Genomic DNA, 10,962 nt, shown 5'->3' on the forward strand with positions numbered 1-10,962 from the left:
TGTAGACCAGGCTGGCCTTGAACTCAGAAATCTGCCTGCCTCTGCCTCCCGAGTGCTGGGATTAAAGGCGTGCGCCACCATGCCTGGCCTAGCTACCACTTTTTAAAAGCACTTTTTGTTTTACATATTTAAGTGTATTGCCTCTATGTATGTATATGCATCACATGTACCTGTGGAGTCCCAAAGAGGACACTGGATCTCCTGACACTGCCATGTGAGTGCTGGGGACCAAACTTGGGTCCTCTTTAGGATCTGCAGGTGCTCCTAACCACAGAGCCATATCTCCAGCCCCTCAGCTCCCGCTTTTTAAGCACACCTGTTGTACACCCCAAGCTGACTACTTCATCCTTCTCTAGAGCCTGTTTACATTGTCTTTTTTTTTTTTTAAATACTTATTCTTATTAGGGTGTGTCTGTGTGTCCCCAGAGACCAGAGGCATCTGACTTCCTAGAACTAGGGTTATAGGTGGTTGTGAGCCACCGGTTGTCAGCTCTGGGAACCAGACTCCCATCCTCTGCAAGAGCAGTGCATGCTTTAACCACTGAGCCATCTCTGCAGCACCGCCACCCTTGTCACACTTTCCAGGGGTGTTCTCTGCTTATCTGTCTGGCCTTCCACCCTCTCTGCGCCAGAGTCTAAAGCACCCCCTATTGTTCTCTTCCTCAGGAAGCAAGTCAGGGTCACCCACAAAGATGCCCCCTCAACCTAGAACTACCTCTTGGCCCTCCGTCCCAGATAAGCCCAGAAACCCCACCTATGGGCCCAACATCTGTGACGGGAACTTTGACACCGTGGCCATGCTCCGAGGAGAGATGTTTGTCTTCAAGGTGAGAGGAAGAGGAGAAGTGGGATTGTTTGAGGGGATAGAAGGACTGGCAGCGAGGAAGATGGATGGAAATAATAATGGATTGAAAACTAAAACCATAGAACCGACAGCAGTGAGGGAGCTTTGGGGACTGAGGAAGACGAAGGTATAAGACATAATGTGTTCTCTCTCATCTTTATTGGTTTCCAGGAGCGATGGTTCTGGCGGGTGAGGAATAACCAAGTGATGGACGGATACCCAATGCCCATTGGCCAATTCTGGAGGGGCCTGCCTGCATCCATCAACACGGCCTATGAGAGGAAGGATGGCAAATTTGTCTTCTTCAAAGGTAACCAGGCATTTCCTAGCCCTGGGAGCTTGATTGGAAGGGTCTCTCTGGATGAGCTGATTCCACTTCACTCCCAAAGACCTCACCCACCATCAGGTTGGACCCAGACTCTTCCCTTCTCTCTTATTCCAGGAGATAAGCATTGGGTGTTTGACGAAGCCTCCCTGGAACCCGGATACCCCAAGCACATTAAGGAGCTGGGCCGAGGGCTGCCCACGGACAAGATCGATGCAGCTCTCTTCTGGATGCCCAATGGGAAGACCTACTTCTTCCGGGGCAATAAGTAAGACTTCAGCTCCTTAACCCTAAGCCTCTGTACTCAGAAACTACTATCACTGCCACCCCAAATAGCCCGATCCCTAAATTCTGAAGAAAGCCCCACCCCGCCAAGGTTGTTGCCCTGGAAAAGGGACTTGCTAATCCTTTACTGTTGCCTAGCAACAGACAGTTTTTCTTAGTGCTGCCTGAGTGGGATGTGACCGGGTCACCATTTCAAACCTGGTCATTTGATGCCTCCTGCACCTAGCACTGGGCCTCCACCCGGCCACCAGGCACTATCATTAAGGGGCTGCTAGTGGCTCCTTACAGCCTGGACCTTCCCTTCCACCTCCTCCTTCCGCCTCTTTCAGCTGCAGGCCCTCATTACTCAAAATCCCTGTCCCCAACCATGACCCTAGCTACCCTTTGTCCTGGGTCTGCTCACCTCTGAGGGCACACCCAGTGTCCGACCACTCCCCTTTCCTTCCCCTCCCCCAGGTACTACCGTTTCAATGAGGAATTCAGGGCAGTGGACAGCGAGTACCCTAAAAACATCAAAGTCTGGGAAGGAATCCCTGAATCTCCTAGAGGGTCATTCATGGGCAGCGATGAAGGTGAGTAAAGCAAAGGAAACTATAGAGAAGGGCAAGCTTGAGGAGCCAGGGAAAAGCAAAAAGGCAGGTCTTGTGGAAAGCATCGATGCTGTAGCAGTGGGGGCTGGGGGCTTGCCAGGAAAGAGCCAAGTGTTTTCATGTGTAGTATCCTCAGTCTTTCCACTCTGCCAAGCTGGCACTGAGGTGAGTGTTAAGCTGAACTGGCCATCACACTAACTGTGCTCTCTTCTCTTCTCTCTCTGGGGCCTTTATGGACTCTGTCCCCCAACCCCTCCACCCCGTCTTGGTTCTTGTCCTCTTCGTCCGTCTTCTTGGGGACCTTTCAGTCTTCACATACTTCTACAAGGGGAACAAATACTGGAAATTCAACAACCAAAAGCTGAAGGTAGAGCCAGGGTACCCCAAGTCAGCTCTGCGGGACTGGATGGGCTGCCCTTCGGGGGGCCGGCCCGATGAGGGGACTGAGGAGGAGACGGAGGTGATCATCATTGAGGTGGACGAGGAGGGCAGCGGAGCTGTGAATGCGGCCGCCGTGGTCCTGCCTGTACTGCTGCTGCTCCTGGTACTGGCAGTGGGCCTCGCCGTCTTCTTCTTCAGACGCCATGGGACGCCCAAGCGACTGCTTTACTGCCAGCGTTCGCTGCTGGACAAGGTCTGACCCCCACCACTGGCCCACCCGCTTCTACCACAAGGACTTTGCCTCTGAAGGCCAGTGGCTGCAGGTGGCGGCAGGTGGGCTGCTCTCACCCGTCCTGGGCTCCCTCCCTCCAGCCTCCCTTCTCAGTCCCTAATTGTCCTCTCCCACCCTCACCCCAGCATTGCTTCATCCATAAGTGGGTCCCTTGAGGGCTGAGCAGAAGATGGTCGGCCTCTGGCCCTCAAGGGAACCTCACAGCTCGGTGTGTGTCCAGCCCTAGATGAATGTTGTCAAGGCTCTGCACTTGAAGGCAAGACCCTCTGACCTTACAGGCAAAGGCCAAATGGGATCATCTGCTTCTTTTCCATCCCCCTGACTACATACCTTAAATCTCTGAACTCTGACCTCAGGAGGCTCTGGGCATATGAGCCCTATAAGTACCAAGTGTACCCAGTTGGCCGCCTCCCGCCATTCTAACTAAAAGGAGTCTTAAGAGGTGGAAAGATTGTTCAGTTACCCTAAAGACTTTGATAAGAAAGAAAAAGAAAGAAAGAAAGAAAGAAAGAAAGAAAGAAAGAAAGAAAGAAAGAAAGAAAGAAAGAAAGAAAGAAAGAAAGAAAGAAAGAAAGACAAAAGCTCACAGAGAGTCTTGGTGGCTTGGACAGCCAAGTTCCTCTCCACAAAGATCTGCCTCTATCCAACCCAGCCTGGAGAACTTCCAAAGGAGCCTGAGCCATTAAGGACTAAATGGGTTTGAGGAAACCCTTTGCAAACCCGACCCCTGACCCCTGAATGTTAGCCTTGAATGTCAAGTTCAAGGCTGGAAGAGCTGAAACCAGGGGTAAAGGTCCCGGGTGGAGTGAGGTCAAGGGGAGGCAGCAGGATCTTAAGGATGAGCCTCACAGCTTATAGCAGACAAAGACCTTGTTCAAATGCAAGTCGCTGGGGCTGGGACCCAAAGAGAGCAGTCGGAGGGGGCAGGACATGAAGTGTGGTGGTGGTGGCAGTGTATGCCTAGGAGTCTGCACAGACTGCAGTGCACACACGGGGCACTGGTCCCCAGGAGTGGGCACATCTTATTGGATGTCTCAAAAAGGGCCTTAAGGGAAGCCACACTGGCCACTTTCTGTCCCCTTGCTCACAGTGTAGAAGGCAAGAGTAGGAATTGATACAGGAGTGAGAAGAGCATGCATACAGGGACTCAATGGAGACCAGAGGAGGCCGTCCGCAGCCTGGGCCTGCTTAGTCTTCCTCACTGCCCTAGTGAGGCAGGTGTCTGGGTGCTGTTGGTTAGGGTGGGCCTCCCTTTCCTGATGCGGGCACTCCTCAGCCCATTTTACCTACGTCCTGCCCTTCCTCTTCCCCGCCCAGTTGACCCATTTGAAGTCTCCTTCAGCCACTGAAGGCGGTCATGGTACGGGGACTTGGGAGAGTGAGACCCTGTGGAGGGAGAGGCAAGGAGAGGAGAGAAGTGTCTGGGGGGGGGTTGGGGATAGGGGTGAACGGTGCTGGAAGCCCAGCTAAATTTCTGTCTTATTTGGGTTTTTTTGTTTTGTTTTGTTTTGTTTTAATGTATATTTTTATTATAATTATTATATATGAATGCCATTCAAATCGTTCCTTTTTGTTAACAAGGGTCATGGGGAGGGGTGGGGGGTGGAGGGGGGCTGAGGCGACTGACCCCAGAAACCTGCAGGGCGGGGCTGGGTCAGTGCTCTCTAAGGACATTTTTTTTGACCTTGTTCAACCTTTCCACGAAGAATAAACTGTGTTTCACATTCTTTGTGTGACTCTAGCTCGGTGTAGGGGTGGCTGTGATGTGGCCAAGCAAGGATAGGGAGGACAGACACTGACAACAGCATTTCCCATGATGCAGGGTTTAGTATTTGTCATAAACATTTATTCTTAGACTGATAGAACTTAAGAGTAGCAGTTGGGGAACAAGTCATACCCCACTGGAGGTTAGAGGGGTAACTGTAAGAACCCAGATTTCTCCCCCCAAAAAGCCTTAAAAGGCTACCTTTGAGAACCAAGGCTGCCAGAATAGGAGGAAGTGGTCAATCTGAGGCCATTTGGAAAATCTTCCTAAATTGCATTACTCTGCCGTGTGATCTCGCCACATTCGAGTTTCCTCATAAATCTGTCCCTTCAGCAAGGGTATTCCCATGATCACATTAGTCTGAAGTTCAGTGACAGGCCCCAGGACCTAAGAAGGTTCTGCTAAATCTAGGCAGGGTGGCACCCATCTATACTCTCTGGAGTCAGGGGCAAGCATATTTCTAGGAGTTCAAGGCTAGCCTGGTCTACTTGAGTAAAATCTAAGCTAGCTGGGGCTACCCAGTAAGACCCTGCCTTAAAAGGGGTGGGGTGGGGGTGGAAAGGTAGGTGGGGGGCAGGGAGGTGGTGGTCCTTATAGGCCTGAGAGTCTGCTGTTGGATCAGGAGACAAGAGAAGAAAAAAAGAAAGGTTTCTCCGTGGTCTAGACTCCTAGGAGAGTCCTCTCCCTGGCACAGCAGAGTTCCTCAGTCACCCCCAGAAGAGCCAGACCGTCAGGTTGGAAGGGTTAAATAACAAGGCTTTGTTTCCATTTTCCATAGAAGCTACTGCCCTAGACAGGGTTCCCAGGCTGTTGACCCTCCCTTCCTCCAAAACCAGCCTGAAGGGAGGGGTCAGCCCAGCTGCTGAGTCAGCTCAGCTGAAGGAGAGCAGCCCCCTTCTCCCGCCTTCCCTTCCTGCTTCAGCCCAGTCTTCCCTGGGCTCCCGCCCAGGTCCTCCACAGCCTGCCTTCCAGAGCCTGGCTCCACCCCATGCCCTCTTTCCTCCAGCTGCTCTGCAGGGTCCTTGGTATGATTACTGTGGCAGATGGGGTACCTTACCTTCCTGCCAGCCAACAACCCTGACCCTGTGCCTGGTCACCTGTGCCTCTGCTGCCAACAGCTGTTTGCCAGGGCCAGTGTGTCTCAGTAAAGTTAGGAACAGCCTCCACCAACCGCCACCCTCACCAAAAAGGATTGGAGCTGAGGTGGCCCTGGGGAAGTCAGGGGCATCTAGGGGTAATCAAACCCGTTCATGTGACAAAAAAAAAAAAAAAAAAGATGAGCTAATGGCCCCTTTGTGTTTTTGTGGTCCTCATCTGGAGGTAATTACAGATGTTATCCAGAGGGAATTCTGCAAAACACAGCTGGAGCCAGTGGAAGAGCCCAGGGAGGGTGTATTGCCAGAGGGGAGAGGAGGGGGAGCCCGGGAAAGGAGTGCGGTTTCCCCATCACGAGGAAATTGCTTGGCTGGGATTCTGGAATCACAAGATGCTCTCTGAAGCCAGCGGGAGAAATGGGAATGCAGAACTGGAGACAAAGGGAGATGAGCTGGAGGATCGATTCTGCGCAGACCAGACTGTGGGGTGGAGGCCGAATGTCTGGTGCTGATGATGTACTGGAGCCTGCCCACCCCACCCCGGGTCCTTGGAGGATGCCTTCGTGGTCATAAGGTCCCACTTGAGTGAGCCACCATGTCAGGATAGGATGACAAGAGGCAGAGGGCCCTCTGGCTCCCAAGGACCTACCAACTGTTTTCACTGGCCTGGCCTGGCCGATTTGTCTGCTGGGCCTGACCCAGTTTCTATGGTTCCAAGTTCCTTTATTCGAAAGCAGCACTTGTGAGTTGGAGCAGCCAGGAGGAGCCAGTTGGAATATGTGAGGAGGTTTGGGCTGCCCCGAGGACACTGGGCTAAGACGATACTGGAGTGGGGACAAAGGCCAGGAAGGAGCAACAGTTTGCCCCGTGGGGTGAGGGGCCTCTCTTTACTGCGCTCCCCCTTTCCAGGGATCCTGATAGCAGCAGGTCCGAAGCCTCTTGGGCTACCAGCCAGGCAGGCCAGGGAAGGGACAGCCTAAGAGGAACTGCACTCTGAAAGAGAAGATGTCAGAGAGACATCTCCACACATTACAATCTGGTTAGCCATGCTGGTCCTTCCCTGCCCGTTCTCAATGCCTTTACCCCACCAAACACACTTCCCAGCTACCGTTCCCCTCTGTATCCTTCTTGCCCTTGCTGTAGGCTAGAGAATAGCAACTGCTGAGGCCTTCAGTATACAGAGCAAGGTCTCGGTTTGAACCAGTTCCTTAGTTCATATTAGCCCCATATCGGGAACTAAGGATGTAGCTCTGTGGGAGAACAGTTGCCTAACATGAGCAGGACTGAATTTGATCCTCAGCACTGCAAAGCAAAACTAAGACCCAAAAGAAACTGGATGGTTGTTCTATGGAAGCAGATTCCGACAAGGTTCCTTGGTCATCATCTCTTCCAGTGTAGCTCCATGCAGCCTGGATGCTTTGGGGAACTGTCAGGATATCTGTGTTTGCTTGTTGGACCGTGCAGCAGATCAATGAAGGCAACCAGAGTAGGAAGGACAGGGCATGGGAGAGGTTCCTCAGAAAGGAAAGCCAGTTTGCAGCCTACCCCTTTGCTTCTCAGAGGGAGGAGCAACTGTTCAGAAGGAAGGAAGGTGAAGGACACAACGATTCAGAAACTGGAGGGGCTAAAGGTACTTACATACAATAGTAGGGGGTGTTGGTGAACACCTTGATAAGAATAGGAGGCACCAGGGGCTGGAGAGATAGCTCAGTGGTTAAGAGCACTGACTGCTCTTCCAGAGGTCCTGAGTTCAATTCCCAGCTCACAACCATCTGTAATGGGATCTGGTGCCTTCTTCTGGTAAGTCTGATGGCTACAGTGTACCCATATACATAAAATAAGCAAATCTTTAAGAATAGGAGGGACTAAAGCCTTCAAAGGAATGGCTGTTATCCCCACAAGTCCCCAGAAAACTCCAGCCTTAGCTCAGACAATTGTCCTACAGTTCCTATACCACATTTGTACTCATCCCAAACCTAAGTCTATTTCTCCTTTAGGAAACCAGTTTTCTATACTTACCCCTACCCCTTAGGACTTAGTGCCTTTCCCCCTCAGTCTTGGGGAGACCCAGTGGCAGACTGCACTGGGGCTAAACAGCCAGGGCCTGGAAGGCAGGCAGGCCTGACTGGACAGAACCCAGCTTCCCAATGAGCTCATACACATACTTTCCATGCTGGTCTGGTGCCAATGGCTTAGTTCCTTCCGAGCCTGCTTTCCTCAAGCCAGACTCAGCCCCCTCGGTGCTCCCTTGCCACTAGTCCTGGTGCTCCACAGCAGGACTGTAAACTCCTTAAACCAGGGCTGTCATCACATCCCCAGGGGAGCGGCTTACTCTGCATGCTTGCTGAGGCCAGGTCCCCTAAACAACTTATCTCCAGTCTCTGTGGCCTCTGTGAACTTAAAAGAGATAAGTTGCTTCCACAAAGGCCCAGGTCTGTGGCTGGGGGCACGCCTCAGTCTGTAGAGGACTTGCCTACCATGTGCAAGACCCAAGTTTGATCCCAGCACCACATAAAACCAGGCGTTGTGATATACAGCCATAGCCTTAACCCTAGCATGCAGAAGATGGAAACAGGAGTGCAGGCTTAGGTTACACGAGACACTGTCTGAAAACAGACACCTGGGTAGAGAATGACTGGAGAGCAAGCAGACAGAAGAGGTGGCACTGTGATGGCTGTCGGGAGGGCATCCTCTGAGGGCCTGAATTAGCTCACTGACTCAAGGACCAGATGGGCCTGGGAAGTGCCTCAGCACAGCTCATATCCTGTTCACTCATTGAATTTCCCATTCCGGGCACTTCCCTAACTCTGGGAAGGATGAGGGTCCAGTTGGGGCAAGGCCAGGTTGCCCACAAAAGAAGAATTAAAAAAAAAAGAAAAGAAAAGAAAAAGAAAAATGGCTCCATGCCTAGCTGTCATGGCGCATACCTTTGATCCCAGCATTCTGGAGGCAGAGGCAGGCAGATCTCTAATTTCAAGGCCAGCCAGGTCTACAGAGCAGATGGGGTTATACAGAGAGAAACCATGTCTGGAGAAACCAAAACAAAGAGGCAAACAAAAAACCAGGCTCCTTGCAAGTTAGTGGAAAAGAGTCAATGTATCTACTATATGACTTAGGAAAGTAGAGCCAGTGTCTTTAAAGGACCCTTGTGTGCTCCCCAGAGCTTCCCCAAATTCTCTCCATTAGAGGTACCGAAGTCCCTGAATGTTGTACTATTTCTTTGCCTTTCTTTCTTTTTAAGGTTTAGTTTTATTTTTATATGCGTGAGTATTTTGCCTGCATGTAAGTGTACCAGATACAAGCCTGGTTCCCACAATAGCCAGAAGAGGGCATGGGATTTTCTGGAACTAGAGTTCCAGACAATTGTGAGCCTCCATGTATGTGCTGGACGCTGAACTCGGGTCCTCTGGGAGAGCAGCCATGACCTCCTGAGCTGTCTCTGCAACTCTGAGACTCTGTTTCTCATGGTGGGTGCTGCTGTCCTTTGTTTTGTTCATTCCTGTTGTTGTTGAACTTCACTCATGATAGTCCATGTAGCTAAATTTCGTTTCTTTGCTGTAGTGCATCTCCTTGTACAAATATTTTGGTTTTATGGCGTCATATTTTCACTGGTATGTGCAATCACTAGGACTGTTCATCTTTATTAGGTGGAGCAACAGCTCACTGACATTTTAGTTTGTATTTCTGTAAATCCTAATGAAGTTGAGCACCTTTTTGTTTTTCTCATTCATGCTTTTGTTATATGCTGTTCTATTAAGATAGGGTCTCACTATGAAACCTAAGCTGCCTGAGAACTCCTGGCAAGCTAGCCTCAAACTCAAAGATTGGCCTGTTTCTCCCCCACCACACACCCTCCAGTGCTAGAACTGTAGACCAGGCTAGCCTCAAATTCAGAGATTGGCCTGCCTTTGCCCCCCCCCCCAACCACCAGAGCAAGGACTAAAGGTGTGCACCACCACCCCCCATCTTAGCTGTGAACTTTTGTTGTTAAGATTTATTTATTTTATAAATGTGAGTACACTGTTGCTGTCTTCAGACACACCAGAAGAGGGCATCGGATCCCATTACAGATGGTTGTGAGCCACCACGTGGTTGCTGAATTGAGCTCAGGACCTCTGGAAGAGCAGTCAGTGCTCCTCACCGCTGAGCCATCTCTCCAGCCCAACCCACGGGTTTCTGATCCTCCTGCATCTACCCCTTTTCTGTTCCTTTGGAACAGAATCTGACGTGGAGCTCATTACTTGAGATCCTGCATCTAAATCAATCATCACTCAGCCAAATCAAAAAAAGGAGCTGGGGGTGTAGTTCAATAGTGGAGCCCTTGTCCAGCATGAGCAGGACCCTCCTTGAGTGGATTCCTAGTATGAAAAAAGAAAACAAAATGTAGAGAAATACATCCAGGTAGAAGTTCACACGTCCCCTTTTTATCTGCTGAGCCATCTACCGCGTCATCAGGTCTAGCCTCTCTACCCCTCTACAAGGCCTGTCCTTAATCTGGGAGTGGCATTGGCTGTATTGGTCCAGCTCTTGAGGAGATTTCACCAGGTACCTACCAGCCCAGCCTTCACCCAGGCCTGAAGAGCCCACAGGGTCTCCCTTTCAGCATCCTTCAACCTGTATAGCAGACATCTCCAACTGTCTCACCAGTCTTTACTGTTCTGTGACACAGACACCAACCCTCCCCTACACCTACCTTGTGCAAGCCCACGGGTAAGTTCTAAGAGAAGGGAAGCTGGGCAGAAAGCTAGAGGCGTACACGTACACGTCCCACTCTGTGGGGACCCACCCACCTCTACAGCAGAAACTTGCTGGGCAGGGTTTGCGGGGTGGTATCGCCCCCTTGCGTTCGGCGTGAGGATTGGACGTCGACCCTGGGAACCCAGAACCTAGGCAAGGATAAAACTGGTTGGAGCCAAGGAACAACCTCCCTCCCGCTTTCCAAGTTTCCCCTCTAGACACCTGTACTTAAAGGGGTGGAACTATGGGCCAGACGGGGCCCACGGCTGTTCTTAGCCTTGCAACCACCGAAACAAAAGGTCAGAGTTTCCGTCGCTGTCCGCCCCGGCCTAGGTGCGGGGGTTAGTGGGCAGCCCTCACTAACTCAGAGCGTTCTGGGCGGTCCACAGAAGTAGGCTCTTCTGCATCCTCAGAGCTGCGAGCTGCCACACTGCCCCCCTGTGGGCTCCGTAGACGCTGGTTATTCCACCACGTTTGTGCCTGGGACCCCAGGAGTTTGAGACCATGGGAGTCCATCCCTAGGTCTCACATTTATAAAGGTCCTTACATTTCTAGTTTTCTTTTTCTTTCTTTCTTTCTTTCTTTCTTTCTTTCTTTCTTTCTTTCTTTCTTTCTTTCTTTCTCTCTCTCTCTCTCTCTCTCTCTCTCT

At 51.2% G+C, this 10,962-nt stretch overlaps 1 protein-coding gene across 1 annotated transcript in view; it reads left to right on the forward strand.

The window, feature by feature from the left end:
• Window positions 1-3,263, forward strand: part of Mmp14 (matrix metallopeptidase 14) — a 9,787-nt gene extending 6,524 nt beyond the window's left edge. The window contains exons 6-10 of the mRNA XM_021202845.2: window positions 667-827; window positions 1,016-1,154; window positions 1,287-1,437; window positions 1,911-2,026; window positions 2,353-3,263. Coding sequence (XP_021058504.1) covers window positions 667-827; window positions 1,016-1,154; window positions 1,287-1,437; window positions 1,911-2,026; window positions 2,353-2,684 — 899 coding nt within the window. The 3' untranslated portion in view covers window positions 2,685-3,263. The remainder of the gene's footprint in view (window positions 1-666; window positions 828-1,015; window positions 1,155-1,286; window positions 1,438-1,910; window positions 2,027-2,352) is intronic.
• Window positions 3,264-10,962: the final 7,699 nt, after the last annotated feature.

Source organism: Mus pahari, chromosome 8 (assembly GCF_900095145.1).
Source record: "Mus pahari chromosome 8, PAHARI_EIJ_v1.1, whole genome shotgun sequence".
Lineage (NCBI taxonomy): Eukaryota > Metazoa > Chordata > Mammalia > Rodentia > Muridae > Mus > Mus pahari.